Source organism: Lissotriton vulgaris, chromosome 1_1, assembly GCF_964263255.1.
Source record: "Lissotriton vulgaris chromosome 1_1, aLisVul1.2, whole genome shotgun sequence".
NCBI lineage: Eukaryota > Metazoa > Chordata > Amphibia > Caudata > Salamandridae > Lissotriton > Lissotriton vulgaris.
Genome location: NC_141685.1, coordinates 1,423,413,777 through 1,423,430,692, shown reverse-complemented (window position 1 = coordinate 1,423,430,692; position 16,916 = coordinate 1,423,413,777). Strand labels below are relative to the sequence as shown.

At 48.1% G+C, this 16,916-nt stretch overlaps 1 protein-coding gene across 7 annotated transcripts in view; it reads right to left on the bottom strand.

Moving 5' to 3' along the window:
• KIF21A (kinesin family member 21A) overlaps nt 1-16,916 on the bottom strand; it is an 863,983-nt gene that overhangs the window by 699,270 nt on the left and 147,797 nt on the right. For all 7 annotated transcript variants that reach the window (XM_086967225.1, XM_086967228.1, XM_086967231.1 and 4 more), the window contains exon 3: nt 4,064-4,246. In XM_086967225.1, the coding sequence (XP_086823351.1) occupies nt 4,064-4,246 (183 nt within the window). The remainder of the gene's footprint in view (nt 1-4,063; nt 4,247-16,916) is intronic.

The following is a 16,916-nucleotide window of genomic DNA, read 5'->3' as shown; positions in this document are numbered from 1 at the left end:
CTAACTATGAGAATCAATAGTCAGAGGCGCGGAAGCTGGAGGGTAACGGAACACCAAGTTGGGCAAAAGTTATCATCTTATCTGTTCATCACTTCTCTAACCCGACTCCCCAGTACCCTTCCCTCAACCTCCTCTCCTACCCTGCACCCCCATGCTGTGTACTGTAAATACACCACAGATGTCATGGTCAAATAACAGTGATCTGTATGTGTTCACCTCTTGATATATAAACATGTGAACGGCTACCAATAATAATTGTTAAAAAAAAAAAATCAAGAAAACAAATTTAAACAAATGAAACTGAGTGAGACTAAGCGAGGATCCGTAAGGGGCCCTGCATGGGAGAGAGAGAAACGGGAGGACTCAAAGCCGCCTATTACCACAAATTGTTCCCTATTGGAGAGGAAGGAGGTAAGTAGGGTGAAGGCTTTGTCCTTCATTTCAAATTAATCCAGCATGCTAATTAAGATCTTGTGATTGACTGTATCAAAGGCTGCGGATAAGTAGGGGAGAATAAGAGATACCGAGCTCCCGATGTCTATGACAGCTCTTATCTTCTCTGTGGCTTTGATAAGGGCTGTTTCCATGCTATATTCAGATCTGAACCCGAACGGAGTTGGGTCTAAAAGATGATTTTCGTGGATGAACTGGGCATGCTGCATATTAAGGATTTTTTTCCACAATTTTAACCATAAGGGAGGTGGGGAATTGGGCTGTAGTTGTTGGAGTCTGTAGGATCCAGGTTGGGTTTTTTCAATAGTGGAAGAATAGATGCTTTTTTCCAAACTGATGGAAAAACTCCTGTAGCGAACATTGGGTTAAAAATGTCTGAAAGGTTACTAGCTATGATTACGGGTGCTAATTTAAGTACACCAGGAGGGCAAGGGTCTTGGGAGGACCCGGATTTTGCGCTGTTGCGTTTAGAGACTTGGTCTGGAGTTGTAGGAGAGAATTCGGTCAGAGGGACATAGGCTGGGTTTCATGGGGATGTGCTGATGTGATCATTTATTCTGCCTCAACAGCATTATCACAGATCTGGAAAATTCTGTTGACTTTGTCCCTGAAACTAAGTGCTACACTGTCACATAGGTCTTGGCTCGGACCAACCAGATTATTGCTGGGGATGGAGGAGAGTTTAGTCACTACCTAAAATAGTTCCTTAGTGCAATTAGATGCTGATTCTATCTTCTGGGTATGGTATTTGCTTTTTTCTTCTGTTAGAAGGTTTTGTATTTAGCGATGGTTAGTGTATATAGTATTTTTTCCTGTGCATCATAGCGTCTACACCAGCTTCTTACCCGAATCCTACATGCTTGTTTCTCTAATCTAAAGCACCTCTGAGAACCAGGATGCCGATGGTAATCTTCTATTTGACCGGGATAACTTAAGTAGAGCTACTGTAGCAAACGTGGAGTTAAGGCAGTCATTGTAGTGGGAGGCTGCCAGCTCAGCATCTGGCTGAAGTGAAGGTTGGGAGAGCAGCAACTGTTGTTTCAAAGTATTGTTGTCAATTTTGCTCCATGACCTGTGGATTGAAGGACCTTAGTCCTTCGCATCGGTAGAAAATAATAGCCTGATGGTCTGACCAGCTAAGACGAATCTCCACTTTTAGTGTGATATAAGGATTGTTGGTGAAGAGACCATCCAATGTGTGGCCTGCTTGGTGTGTAGGTTCTTTAATAAAGGTGGCTAAGTACAAATGAGGACATAGTATCAAGAAAGGCTGGAGACTCATTATCCACTTGAGATTCAAGGTGGATTTTAAAATCACCTAGAATAGTAACGTCGTTTGTGCACAGACTATACTCAATCAATGCGCCAAGCCTGCTCACAAATTTAATTATGGGGCCAGTGAGTTGTATAGTAGCATTCCATTAAAGGTATACTTGCGGCTGAAGCTCATTTTCAAGAAGACCACTTCGCAATCCGCGGAGCAGCCAGGCTCAGAGTCGGAGGTGACCCAGTCATGAATTGAGGCTAGACCTCAACCCCTTTTATGTGATCTATCTGATCTAACCAAGGAAAAGCAAGCCGGCACAGCGATTCTGAAATCTGGGTTGGAGGCTGCATCTCCCTAGGTCTTGGTTATAAAAAGCACATCAAGGTTTTGGCTTTCTAGAAGGTCAGCTATATCAATTTTATGTTTGGCAAGGGAGCGAACATTTATCAGGGCGAGACGCGGTTTAGAGATTTCCTCTGGGTGAATAATGCCTAGTGGCCGCAAGGCGGGTTCAAATATTACCGCACTGCAGGTGGGGCATGTGAGATAAGTTGTTTGGGAAAGGGGGGCAAGGTCAGCACAGACGCCGTTTAAGGTGCATTCTGGTTGGAAATTGCAGAGTTCCTTACCTGTGTAAGAGTTTAGCCCTTTTGGATGGTGAGATCTAGAGGCCCTGGAGCTTGGTTCCGGTCTGGACGTAGACAGGCTTGCCTTTGGTTCGTCTTCGGTGGGGACATGCTTCCTGAATGTTTAAATAACCCTCTCAGAAGACAGGGCGTGGTCAATTGGCCGGCGCCGCAGTATGATAAAAACACATGGGGAAATGAAATTGGGGCTTGTCAATCAATCAAAATATCAGTGGACTGGCCGGTTTGCTGCCGCTGTTGTCCATGTGACTTATGAGATCTTTGCTCGTGAACTCAAAAGGGTTGGAGTGATTGCTGAGCCGGTGGTGACCGGTAACAAAACTGAAACCCCTATCCAACACCATGAGGTTCAAAATTGGCCCTGAGATTGGAATGGGGCTCCCGATAATCTATAAAGCTCTCAAATGCAGAGTCTGTCTTATCCCCAAAAAGTCTGGAGCTCTAAGGCTAGACATCCTCAGAGAACTCAATAGACTGCATCAAAGCATGCCAATGGAGGGTCACACTGGTTCCAATGGCCCTAGCCAAAAAGTCTATAGTGCCCAGCCCACAAGGGATCGAAAATATTGCCATAACACGGCTATCATGAACGGATTGGGACAGAATAGCCCTGGCTTCCTCCAAACAAATGACCAGAATGTGGGCCATGGAATCCCATAGGGCATGGGAATAATATCCCAAAAGACTGGAGGTGTCCATGGATGAGAGACCCAGACCGATTGACGAGAACACTCTACACTCGGATGTGTCAATGTATTTTGACTCTGCCAGGTGGCGTAGAAATGAACACATTTAGGTTTATTTTGCTGGCAGAGGCCACTACCAGACTCTCAGAGGAAGGCTGTTGAGAAAAAAATGCTAGTTATCCTGGCGCTGGCTGATGACGATGAGTAATTTGATGTTTAACAGGCTCCCGTGAATAGAGTTTGGCTCAGGTCCCCAACAAAACAATCATCAGGGCCTCGTTAAATGAGAGGAGAGAATCAGATCGAAGTGCGACCGGCTTGTAGCATCTCGGTTAGGAGATTAGTGTTGACCTCCTGCATGGGCAGCTGGAGGTCTAGCACATCTGCAGCCCTGAATACCAGCACTGCAAAAGAGGCAAATTCTTTGGTGGCGGGTCCAGGATTAAAACAAGGCTGAGTCTTGCAATGGTGTCAAGGCTGCTCGCCTCCTGCATCTCGTCATACCAGTTACCCTGATACTGGCTAATGTTATCCTTGCACTTGTCTAAATCCGTCCTAAAAAGGTCCAGAAGGACACGTTCCCTGATCTGGGTCAGGGGAACAGTGACAAAGTCAGAAGGATCCATCAAAAGAGGAAGCAGCGTCTGAGTCGATTTGGGCAAGGTCAGCGCAACCCTGTGTCAAGGTTGGTGGTGGGCTTGGCGCATGGGTGGTAACCATATGGGCCCTCAGACGTCGCATCCATCGTGAACGATGTCGGCATGGAGCTGCAGGCACCACCTCCTGGAACGCACAGGTACTTTCGCAAAATTATCTGGGTCCAGTCTTGTGCCCGGGGCATATATTTTAAGGAGAAGATTCTGCAATTTGAAGTCTTTATCAGAAAAATATAGCAAAATAGACACAATCTTTTAAATAATTTTTATCAATAAATAGTTATCAATGGAGTAGCACAGCACATACAGTTAGGCAGCTTTCTTACACAAAAAGCAATCTAAAATAATACATACCTCTAAGAATTGAGCATTGACTTTGAATTCTGGAGGAGGCAGTCCATGGCTAACAGCGGCCACCTTTTTTTCTTCAATACTATGAAAAAGATGTTTAACAGCACGTGGGATAATACCTTGTTCATCTTGAGAAATGTTGACATCAAATCCTGTTCCCATGGTATATGTTTTACCAGAGCCTGTCTGGAAAAGGAAAGCAGACAATAAATGATCAGCACATGTTTACTTACAGAAATTATATTGTAAACGTAGAACACACCAAGAGTTACAATAAATTTGCCTCTCTCCATAAAATACATGGATCCAAAGCACTATGCAAAGTGCTATAAATGTGCTAATAGGGTCTAAAATTTGTCATATCCGTGATTTTCCATATATCCAACAACTGTAAACTGATCATACACAAATCTGTGAAATGATCAAAAACAAAATTACCTTCTATGCTAATAAAGGGAAAATATCCTTTCATCACACTTCAATTAGGGAAATATACAGAATCACAGCAGGTTCAATAAAGGATACTTAATGACAGGAGTGTGGAAATATAAGCAGCCTCCGAATCCTATGTGTATTATTAGACATACCAATTGATCGGGATGCAAGATTAAGACACAATTTCTCTGATATGATTACATCAGAGGAGGAAACAGGGCAATTGTCCACAAACAAATGTCCACAGAAGATAGAAAAGATATAGGCCGTACAGTGGTGGTACTGATGAGCCAGTAGGGACCAAAGACCACTGTACTTTCTTAATGCTCCAATGCTGACTTCAAACTTTCACCATGTTTAGAGACCATGGCCCTCAATGAATTGCAAGCTGAAGGGATTTCTATAGGTGAAGCCGAAGACCCATCAGAAACCCACAGTTAAAAACTCAAGGGATGCTTGAGGTGGACAAACCCCTCCCTCACACCACCCTCCCTCCGCCACTGGCACAATACAGGAGGATCAGTGACAGTACCAATAGTGGTGCACCTATGTTAACGGTTCCTGGTTCCTGGTAAATTTTCAAAGGTTCTCGAGGGGTGGATCCATCAGAGAATGTAGTTATCAGAAGAGAAGAGCAAGTCTTGGCCTTGTGCATCATTGTGCAGCCCAAGCCACGGAGCTGGCTAGTACGTACAAATGACTGGCAACCACTAGGGGCACAGGTAAGAAATAACCCCAAAAAAACAGAGCTGGATAGAATAAATAAAGAAAAACAAAGAAAGAGTTCTGCCAAACCAGGTGCAATCCAAGATTTGTAAGACTGTGTAGAACAATAAGCATAACTCAGAGAGAGAATAGGATAGCTGGATCAAAAAACAGAGCATGATCAGGAGAGGGACACAATAAGAGAATTAGTTTCCATGTGGTCTTTGAAGGTTTACAGCATCCATTCCACACATGCAAAAGCCATACAAGGTTGGCTACTTCAATCACATTTTCTACCACTGGATTGAGAAGCAACTGGTCAGATGCTCATCGAGAAAGGCGGTGTTCCTGGAGTTTGGCAGAGTCAGTTTGGGAGCACAAATGGAGGAAAATAAAGGAGGTACAGGAAAAAGGGAGTATAGCCTGGCCAGACAAAAAGAAGCTTAGCTAACTTTTGCAAAGGCCAGCAAAAAAGCTCTGCTGCATTCACTATTCGAAAGCGAATGGGGACCCCCAAATCCTTTCTGAGAAGATAAGCCTGCTCTACATGACCCCGTTGGGTTGAGTAAGTATTAACAGGCACACATTGGCACCTCTGTATATACACAGGGGCACCCGACAGGATTGTCCCCTCTTCCCGATCCAGTTCTCATTGGCTTTGGAACAGCTGGTATGAATAATCAGAGGCATGAGACACTGGTGCTGCGCTTTCGGCAGAGATCAATAGACATATCACTATATACAGAAGACCTGGTCCTTTATGTACGGGACCCAGTTGAGAACCCTACACCACTCGTTCGGTAATATATCCTACTTTACAGGACTCAGGACTCAGTATTAACTGGACAAAGTCAGTGATAATCCCACCAACACCATGCATGTCACCGCACATGTTAGAATACCCCCAGGAATGGACGCAGATCCAGTGAAATATCTGGGGGTGTGGATTCACAGGGATACAGAGCTAGCAATCCATGAAAATTACAAAAGGGCGATTTCAAAACTAGAGGATCAAGTTTTGAGATAGATCGGGATATTGCCCTCCCTAGCTGACAGGGTAGCAATCATGAAAATTATCATATTGCCACATTTCCTCTATCTGCTCACTAATATACCGATAGTACTACCCAGATCCCTCTTCTGAATGCTACTCACACACCTAATAACGTTGCCATGGGCAGGCAAGTAATCACATAAAGGTGGCACCATGACATATGACCAGGGCGACTTGGAGCACCCAATATGCATCTGCATTATCTCTGCACCCAAGCGCAATTTGTGCACTACTGGTACCATTCTCAAGCATACACGCCCCACCTGGCAGTTGAGGAAAGAGATGCACACCTTACCCCACTCTGTTATATTTTAACGCACAAGCGCACAGATATACCACACACAGAAATTAACAAAATATACTGTACAACGGCCGCTTGGAGTGAGTGCCCACCAGCTTCCATTGTATGCCCACAAACACCCCATTGTGCATCAACCAGTTCTTTCAGTAACACAAGAGCCACGAGCACTCACGGTGCTCAAACTGGTATGGCTGGAGACAATGAGCGACATGTACCCAGAAGGGAAATTCATAAATCCAGTGAACTTAACCTATTTCTAAAATATAACACCATTTTTCACATTCATATATTTTTGCCTCTGATCAGCCATGAGGAAGCTATACCCTTCATTCCCAGACAAACCCACCACACCATGCGCATTGCAAACACTACTTACTAGCTCCACATGCCGCAACCTGGTCATAATGCGATGCAGGGGGATAAGCTGCAGACACTAAACCAAGCGCTTGAACGATGTAACACTTCCTTAAACCCACAATAAATGCTGGAGGGATGGGGAATTTGGTGTACGCGGATGGGGATGTTAACGTCAAATTGTAACCTGCGTATCACCCATTTTAAATATTTATAACAAATGTATTTTCACACCTGCTAGACTGTTCAGGTATGGGTTGAGAGATAATGCAAACTGTACATGGTGCAGGTTGTCAGGCGCATACTTTCTACATTTGGTACGGAGCTGCAAAAGGGCTCAGAGGTTCCGGACACAGGTGGTCCAGACTTCAGGTCCATGATGTCCGATTCAGTGGTTTGCACCCCATACATGTGCTTACTGGAGATGGTTCAGAAGCTGAAGCCGGGGCATACTTTTAAAGCAGTAGTGTTATTACTAGCCAAAAGCAGGGTACCCATGCACTGGAGGAAGCGCTCCGCACCCAAACATGAACAATGGCTGGGGGACATGATCTATTGTAAAACCCAACCTGGAGATCTATGCAGAAGCACTTCTAACATCCTTACACCCAAGGGATATATGGGTCCCCCTAATCGAGCATGATGTAGAACCCAACACGGTGTAACTGGAAACTGTAGATGGGGGAGGTAGAGAACTGTACTTGTGGAAAAGTATGATATTTGTTTATAACAGAATTGCATTGTATGTACTGGACAAAAAACTGCTGATGTTATGCGGTTTCTGTACTGTTCAAAAAGCTGAAAATCAATTAAAAAAATTATGTGCTGGAGAGTGGAGTGGCTGATGGGAGAAATATGGAAAGGAGAGGGTTTGCATAACGGATAGGTAGAACTTTACATAAGGAAGAATTGCCTTGCATGGTCACTGAATGAGGATCTACATTCCATTTCTAGTATGCAAAGACTTCATTATTTCTAGACGTGTGTGTGCTGACTGAAATGCCTGGAGAACAGGAAAGGAACGAGAAGAAACAAGATCATTCTCGAGCCCCACCTCTCCTGTCGAACACCAAGCTTTTAATGGCACCCGCCTGTGATGATGCTCAAAGACTGAAATTAAGGAAACAGTGAATTAGTACAACCTTGCCACATTGTGACAGACCACACAATCAAGGACAATAGCAGATAACAGTGGGCTCTACTGAACATTTACACCCAATGCCAGAATGTAACAAGCCAATAGGTCTCGCATTTGGGACCTTATAAGTGTTTAGCCATGCAACAGTTGGTGTTGTTGCATAAAGGATATTCTGCTGCATAACTAAATACTTACAGGGTCCAAAAAGCGAGACCGATTGGCTATGCCAATGCTTGTTTGTTTTCTGTTGCTGTTTTGTTTAACTTGCCAGATCTACAATAGCTGGACATGGTTTTTGTTAACCGTTTTTTGCATCAAATGAACTGGTTTTCAATGCTCTGAATGTTGTTTCCATTCTGGTTGTAGGAAGCAGTCATTCCCGGGGGTGTGAGGGCTGCCTAGCTGTGTACATGCGCTGAACTCTGCAAATGAGAAAAGGCCTGGTGCAGGCGCAATTTACAAGTGTGGAGTGAGTGAGCCCCAGGCAGCATGACTCACTCACACAGGAGTTCATGCACAGCACCTGCATACTCAGCATGGTTTAATGAAACTCGACCCACTCCCTCCCAGGCATCGAACACATATTTACCAAGAAACTCTGAGAAGAGCCTGCCTGCTGCACTGACGGCTGGTGGTGTGTGTGCCTGGTGAAAGCATGCCCTGGTGGTGTGTGTGCCTGGTGGCAGCGTGCACTGACGGCTGGTGGTGTGTGTGCCTGGTGGAAGGGTGCACGGACGGCTGGTGGTGTGTGCCTGGTGGAAGCGTGCACTGGCGGCTGGTGGTGAGTGTGCCTGGTGAAAGCGTGCACTGACGGCTGGTGTTGTGTGTGCCTGGTGAAAGCGTGCACTGACGGCTGGTGGTGTGTGTGCCTGGTGGAAGCCTGCACTGACGGCTGGTGGTGTGTGCACCTGGTGGAAGTGTGCACTGACGGCTGGTGGTGTGCGTGTCTGGTGAAGCGTGCACTGACGGCTGGTGGAGTGTGTGCCCGGAGAAAGCATGAACTGACGGCTGGTGGTGTGTGTGCCCGGAGAAAGCGTGCACTGACGGCTAGTGGTTTGTGTGCCCGGAGAAAGCGTGCACTGACGGCTGGTGGTGTGTGTGCCTGGTGGAAGAGTGCACTGACGGCTGGTGGTGTGTGTGCCCGGAGAAAGCATGCACTGACGGCTGGTGGTGTGTGTGCCTGGTGGAAGCGTGCACTGACGGCTGGTGGTGTGTGTGCCCGGTGAAAGCGTGCACTGACGGCTGGTGGTGTGTGCCTAGTGGAAGCGTGCACTGACAGCTGGTAGTGTGTGACAGCTGGTAGTGTGTGACAGCTGGTAGTGTGTGACGGCTGGTAGTGTGTGTGCCTGGTGAAAGTGTGCACTGACGGCTGGTGGTGTGTGCGCCTGGTGGAAGAGTGCACAGACCGCTGGTGGTGTGTGTGCCTGGTGGAAGCGTGCACCGATGGCTAGTGGGGTGTGTGCCTGGTGGAAGCGTGCACTGGCGGCTAGTGGTGTGTGTGCCTGGTGGAAGTGTGCACTGACGGGCTGCTGGTGTGTGTGCCTGGTGGAAGCGTGCACTGACGGCTGGTGGTGTGTGTGCCTGGAGAAAGCGTGCACTGATGGTGTGTGTGTCTGGTGGAAGCTGGAGCATTCACAGTGATAGAAGACACAAATGAAACAGATGAAGGGGGAGGGGAAGAAGGGAGGGGGAGTGCGAGCAGAGGAGCATGATTCACAGCTAGAAGACACAAATGAAGCTGACCAGGAGGGAGGGGGGTAGTGCAAGCAGAGGAACCAGATTACAGCAATAAAAACACAGATGGCAGCTGTGCACTTGCACAAGCTCGTGAATGCAAGCTGTAGGCCAGCAAAAGCCTCTGGTGGCACTTTTAAAAGCCACTTACTAAATGTCTCGAAGAGACAGCACATGCGCTGTCTCAGGCTAGACCTAAAAAAAAATGTAAATAAAATCTGAAAAAAGAGTTTGGGGCAGACAGTTTATTGCAGAAAACGTAATGAAAAACTTAATGTAAAACTTTTTTTAACTTTATTTACCGGCTTCCACTTTTCTGGGTACCACTGCTTTGAACTGTGGGGCATGGAGTAATATGGTCTCACAAAATACATGAATCTAGAGAGTTTAACGGTTAGTAGGGTGACTAACAGTTATCCCATCATATCACTGGGTCACTGTGTTTTGTTGGACTTTGCTGCATAGTGCTTAAAGTATCTAAATAGAACATTCATTAATGTAAGTTGTTTCAGTGACTACTTTGGATTTTTAATGATTTACTTTATGCAGCCCAGTCAGTACCCCACTGATAAATCATTCAGCCATGTTCTAGAGGTACTAGGCACAGCCTGTGCCATGTGCCATGCCCTCACTGCCCGCTGGGCCCACTCCAGAGCACTAGGAGTGGCTTTCGGCCAAGCCCTGTATCCAGTTGAGGCACACCCAGTGACTTCTGGGTACCGGTCAACCTTAATAAAGATTAGGTATTGTCATCGGTTAACACGTTTTGAATTCTTGCTCATAAATGATTCCCCGCCAGACCACTACCAGTGACCTGAGACTTACCTGAAGGGGTCCACGAACGCCGATTCCACCGCCAGAGAGTCATTCTAAGGCATTCTAACGCGCCGCCGCCCCGGGACCACAGTTCCCGGAAGCCTCAGCGGCGGCGCGCACCAGTGACTGCACAACAGCGCCCGGAGGCGCTCAAAACGGAGCTGAGGTCGGCGGAGCTCGGGGGCCACGCCAGACCACTACCAGTGACCTGAGACTTACCTGAAGGGGTCCACGAACGCCGATTCCACCGCCAGAGAGTCATTCTAAGGCATTCTAACGCGCCACCGCCCCGGGACCACAGTTCCCGGAAGCCTCAGCGGCGGCGCGCACCAGTGACTGCACAACAGCGCCCGGAGGCGCTCAAAACGGAGCTGAGGTCGGCGGAGCTCGGGGGCCACGCCAGACCACTACCAGTGACCTGAGACTTACCTGAAGGGGTCCACGAACGCCGATTCCACCGCCAGAGAGTCATTCTAAGGCATTCTAACGCGCCGCCGCCCCGGGACCACAGTTCCCGGAAGCCTCAGCGGCGGCGCGCACCAGTGACTGCACAACAGCGCCCGGAGGCGCTCAAAACGGAGCTGAGGTCGGCGGAGCTCGGGGGCCACGCCAGACCACTACCAGTGACCTGAGACTTACCTGAAGGGGTCCACGAACGCCGATTCCACCGCCAGAGAGTCATTCTAAGGCATTCTAACGCGCCGCCGCCCCGGGACCGCAGTTCCCGGAAGCCTCAGCGGCGGCGCGCACCAGTGACTGCACAACAGCGCCCGGAGGCGCTCAAAACGGAGCTGAGGTCGGCGGAGCTCGGGGGCCACGCCAGACCACTACCAGTGACCTGAGACTTACCTGAAGGGGTCCACGAACGCCGATTCCACCGCCAGAGAGTCATTCTAAGGCATTCTAACGCGCCGCCGCCCCGGGACCACAGTTCCCGGAAGCCTCAGCGGCGGCGCGCACCGGTGACTGCACAACAGCGCCCGGAGGCGCTCAAAACGGAGCTGAGGTCGGCGGAGCTCGGGGGCCACGCCAGACCACTACCAGTGACCTGAGACTTACCTGAAGGGGTCCACGAACGCCGATTCCACCGCCAGAGAGTCATTCTAAGGCATTCTAACGCGCCGCCGCCCCGGGACCACAGTTCCCGGAAGCCTCAGCGGCGGCGCGCACCAGTGACTGCACAACAGCGCCCGGAGGCGCTCAAAACGGAGCTGAGGTCGGCGGAGCTCGGGGGCCACGCCAGACCACTACCAGTGACCTGAGACTTACCTGAAGGGGTCCACGAACGCCGATTCCACCGCCAGAGAGTCATTCTAAGGCATTCTAACGCGCCGCCGCCCCGGGACCACAGTTCCCGGAAGCCTCAGCGGCGGCGCGCACCAGTGACTGCACAACAGCGCCCGGAGGCGCTCAAAACGGAGCTGAGGTCGGCGGAGCTCGGGGGCCACGCCAGACCACTACCAGTGACCTGAGACTTACCTGAAGGGGTCCACGAACGCCGATTCCACCGCCAGAGAGTCATTCTAAGGCATTCTAATGCGCCGCCGCCCCGGGACCACAGTTCCCGGAAGCCTCAGCGGCGGCGCGCACCAGTGACTGCACAACAGCGCCCGGAGGCGCTCAAAACGGAGCTGAGGTCGGCGGAGCTCGGGGGCCACGCCAGACCACTACCAGTGACCTGAGACTTACCTGAAGGGGTCCACGAACGCCGATTCCACCGCCAGAGAGTCATTCTAAGGCATTCTAACGCGCCGCCGCCCCGGGACCACAGTTCCCGGAAGCCTCAGCGGCGGCGCGCACCAGTGACTGCACAACAGCGCCCGGAGGCGCTCAAAACGGAGCTGAGGTCGGCGGAGCTCGGGGGCCACGCCAGACCACTACCAGTGACCTGAGACTTACCTGAAGGGGTCCACGAACGCCGATTCCACCGCCAGAGAGTCATTCTAAGGCATTCTAACGCGCCGCCGCCCCGGGACCACAGTTCCCGGAAGCCTCAGCGGCGGCGCGCACCAGTGACTGCACAACAGCACCCGGAGGCGCTCAAAACGGAGCTGAGGTCCGCTCCGCGGGACGCGAGCGGGACGCCCGGGGCGAAGCCCGGGCAAAGGGCGGGCCCTCTACGGCCCTCATCGGCACGAGGAGGCAGGGGCAGGGCACAACCCCCTGGACCATCAGAGACGCGTCTATAAGTAAGACCTTGTTGCTGTGTTGTTTGCGAACTGTGTGATATTGAAATGGCGACAAAAAAGAAACCTGCTGCTCTGCCCGCAAATACTATGGATAATTATGTTGTGCAAACAGTAAAGAAAATAAATGAACAAAGGAGGGAATCACTTGGGCTAAGCCAGTCACCAGATTTGCGCAGGTTAAGCCCTACTTTACCCCTGTCAGCTGAGGACAGCCCCTTCGTGCTGGTGGAAAACAGGGTCTCACCAAATGTATCACCTAGGATTGAGACTGATAGCCAGCCACTGATTACGCTAGCATCTCCCGTCACTCTGGATGTAGACTCTGATAACGTTACTGATTCGGACCCAGAAACTGTATCTGGTCCTGTGGAGGATGATCTACCACTAACTGAGCATACACCACGGCCGGTGCGCGCCTGCGTGAAGAACCAACGGAAACAGGGCGGCCAAAGGCCAAGAGCGAAAAGGAAAAAAACATTATCCCCAGGCCCCTCTAGAGCTCCACAAAAGGCTGTAGGGGAAGGGATTATAAGAAACAAAGGAGATGATGAAATGTTTACTAAACTGCTTGAGGTTGTAGAGGGTAAACTTTTTGAAATTGTAAAACCTCTGATCTCCAAAATAGATAAATTACAGGCAGAAGTAAAACGACTTGGAGGTGTGCAAACAAAGTTGACGGAGGAAATAGGTATTCTTAATACTCTACTAACAATAAGAGATACTACCGCAAGGGTTAATCAAGCCGGGGAAGGGCCATCTGGTGTGCCGACTAATGTAGTGCATATGCCGGCCCCGAAAGTTAATCACAATATTGCAACTACAGTAGAGTGTCCACTGATAGAAAACTTACCCCAAGCACAAGTCCACGGAACAGACCCCCTGCAGTTTATTGAGGAAGCCTCACCTGTCGTTCTGGTGTTAGCTAATGTACCCCTGCTGGATGACGGTATTACCGAGTCATCCGGCTCTTTGTGTAGTAAGGCCCTACACTGGCTCTCTGGTAATATGAGGTTAGCGCCTGGCGGGACACAGCAACTGGCGCATGATATCAAATCAGCTAAACGTGTTCCATGGATAGGGAATCGCCCCAAAAGATTTAAAGGGGACTGTGTGGTGGTAACGTTTGCCCACCCCGACGTACTTCCTAATGTCCTAACACATATTCTCCCACCTCAGCGTAGAAGAGGTACGGTGGTACCCCTAACATTAAAATTCTTCTATGGGGAACAGCAAAATGTAACTCTACGGAAAACACCAGCACTAGGTTGGGATAACCACTTGAATATGCATAATCGCTGGGCATCCCCCCTAGTACCAAGCACGCTATTACACAATAGATATGATGCCTTGTCTGGTCTTAATAATTGCGATTGACAAGAGGTCAGACACGAGCTTGCTGAAGTGGGTGCAGGATTTGATTTACATCAGTCCCCAAATACTACTGGTAGTATACAGCCTAAGTATATGGGTCCATCTTGCAATACCTTAGAGGGGGCATCAACATCTCGCCTTATTGCCAGTTGGAATATCGCAGGACTAGCCTCTAAACTAGAAGTATTGGGGTGGTTAGAACTTATTAGAACATTTGATATCATATGTTTACAAGAGACCTGGTGTCTAAATTTTAAGGGCCTTGATGGTTTTGTAGCATACGAGTTACCAGCAACGGCTACTACCTCAGGGAGGGCTAAAGGTGGTTTGCTAATTCTGACCTCTGTGAAAATGCGAATAAGGGTGAAGGAGCATATCACTGTGGGCAACAATTCCCAACTGCTGTGGCTAGCTGATGAGGCAGACAAAAACATTCTGTTGATTAATATGTATAATAATGTTTTTGATGCCAGCAGATATACGGTCATTTTAGAATTAGACAACGCAATCAAACAATTGATGAAAGCTTCCAATACAGTTTATGAGTTCATATATGTTGGAGATTTTAACATTTCTGTTTGTCCTCTCTCTAACCATAAGTTGTGTGGTACTTTGAACCGTGTTGGAGAGCCAGCTACGCATTTCCAACACAATATATATGGAGAAACTTTGAACTCCTTCCTATTAGACTAGGATTTGGAGATCCTAGAGATTGAGCAGGACGGGAAGGGTGATAGTTTGCCAACTTTTGTGGGGAGAGGGGCAAACACTGTAATCGATTTTATTTGCATGTCTTCCGAATTAGCTCATTTTAGCTCTGATGTCAAGGTTGTTGATTACTTGGTTAGTGATCATAACTGTCTTGTTATCGAAACTAGGTTTTGGAAAGTTTGTACAATCCCAGATAGTAGCCCCATTATAAACATTGAGGTACATAGGCCGAATGGATTTAGGATAAGGTGGGCAGGGGATAGAGCAGAAGTAACTTCTAATTGCATTATCTCATGCTGCTTACCTGATATTACATCAATTATTGATGAGAAACCAAACCTGGAGGCCTGTATCCTTCACTTTATGAAAATCAATGTTTTTATTAGTGGTAAGTTTACTAGGTTGGCTGGAAATTTTAATAACAAAGCAAGGGGATGGTTTAATAATGCCTGTACTGTGGCATTGAAGTCACTGAAAAACGCACTATCCATTAAACCCAGAGACAAAACAGTTGTAGCCAAGCTTAGATCCGACTATAATTTGGCTCTTAAGCAAAGGAAAGTTGAATTACGTGAGGAAGCTTGGGAGCGACTGGATCTAGCGGCTGTATCGAACAATTGTACTCTTTTTTGGGCAGTAGTAAATAGCCCCTTTCTAAAAGATGATAAACTTCCCGTGTTAACCTCAAACGTGGGTAAGGAATCGTGGGTACAGCACTTTTCTGGTATTTTTAACTCTAATATGGTAACGTTGCCGATAAGTTGCTCTTGGCCAGTACTTAATCTAGATATCACCTTGCAGGAGGTCCTAAGTAGTATCAGGGCTAGTAAGGGTGGTAAGGCCCAGGGACCCGATGGTGTCCCAGTCGATATGTACAAATTTGCACCTGAGATTTGGGGACCAGTACTAGTCAAAGTTTTTAATGCTGCTGTTCGCTATACCGTTCCGTGCACCTGGTCTGAATCCATAATAGTTCCGATTCATAAGAAAGGGGACCGAGGAAACGCTAAAAACTACCGGCCAATCTCATTGCTGGATTCGTCCGTCAAGATTATGAGCCGTGTACTCCTCGTCCGATTAGAAGAGTGGGCAGAGTCTAATCAGATAATGACAGACTGTCAATATGGGTTCAGGAAAGGTAGAGGCTGCATTGAACAATGCTTAAACCTGGAACTCTTGATAGGGAAATACACCTGAGCTAAAAATGGTTCGCTCTACCTCTGTTTCGCTGACCTGAGCAGCGCTTTTGACCTGGTGGATCACGCAATATTATGGACTACCTTGCTAGAAATGGGAGCACCTAGGGAAATTATATACTTTCTGGCCCGTTTATACGAGAGGCTTAGCTCGAGCGTCCGTTATGGGCCTTCGGGCGAATGCACAGACAAATTTAGGGTCAGGAGAGGTATTAGACAAGGGTGTGTCTTGGCACCCTTGCTTTTCACTCTGTTTATTAATGAAATAGACTTGATCTTAAAGAAGGCACCAGCGGACGCCCCTAGAGTAAACACAAGTACCATCCCCGTGTTACTCTATGCGGACGACGCTGTGCTGCTCTCTAGGACCCCCCGGGGTCTACAGCTTTTGATGGATAAATTTGTGGCCTTTATTGAAAAGAGAAAGCTGGTTATTAATAAGAGTAAGACCTATGTGATGGAGTGTGGAGCTAGTAAAGTCAAAACTAAAAAGCCCTATAGGTATCTCATCGATGGCCAAGAGGTGCAGTGCGTGGAAAATTTTTGCTACCTAGGGGTCAACTTTTCCAAAAATGGCCGCTGGGACATCGAGCACAAGGTGGTGCGCGACAAAATGACCAGGAGTGCCAATGGAATATTTGCTTTTGCAAGTAAATTAGGTAGTAGAAGACCTAAAGCAATGCTTAAGATTTTTGAAGCTAGATGTCTCTCTGCTGCCCTCTACGGAGCAGGGATATGGGGGGTTTCCAGGGCAGAATCTTTACAGGCAGAAGAGAATGCATTTCTGAAAAAATTATTGTGTCTCCCGACTTCTACTGCTAATAGTTTGGTCCATAAAGAATTAGGACTATG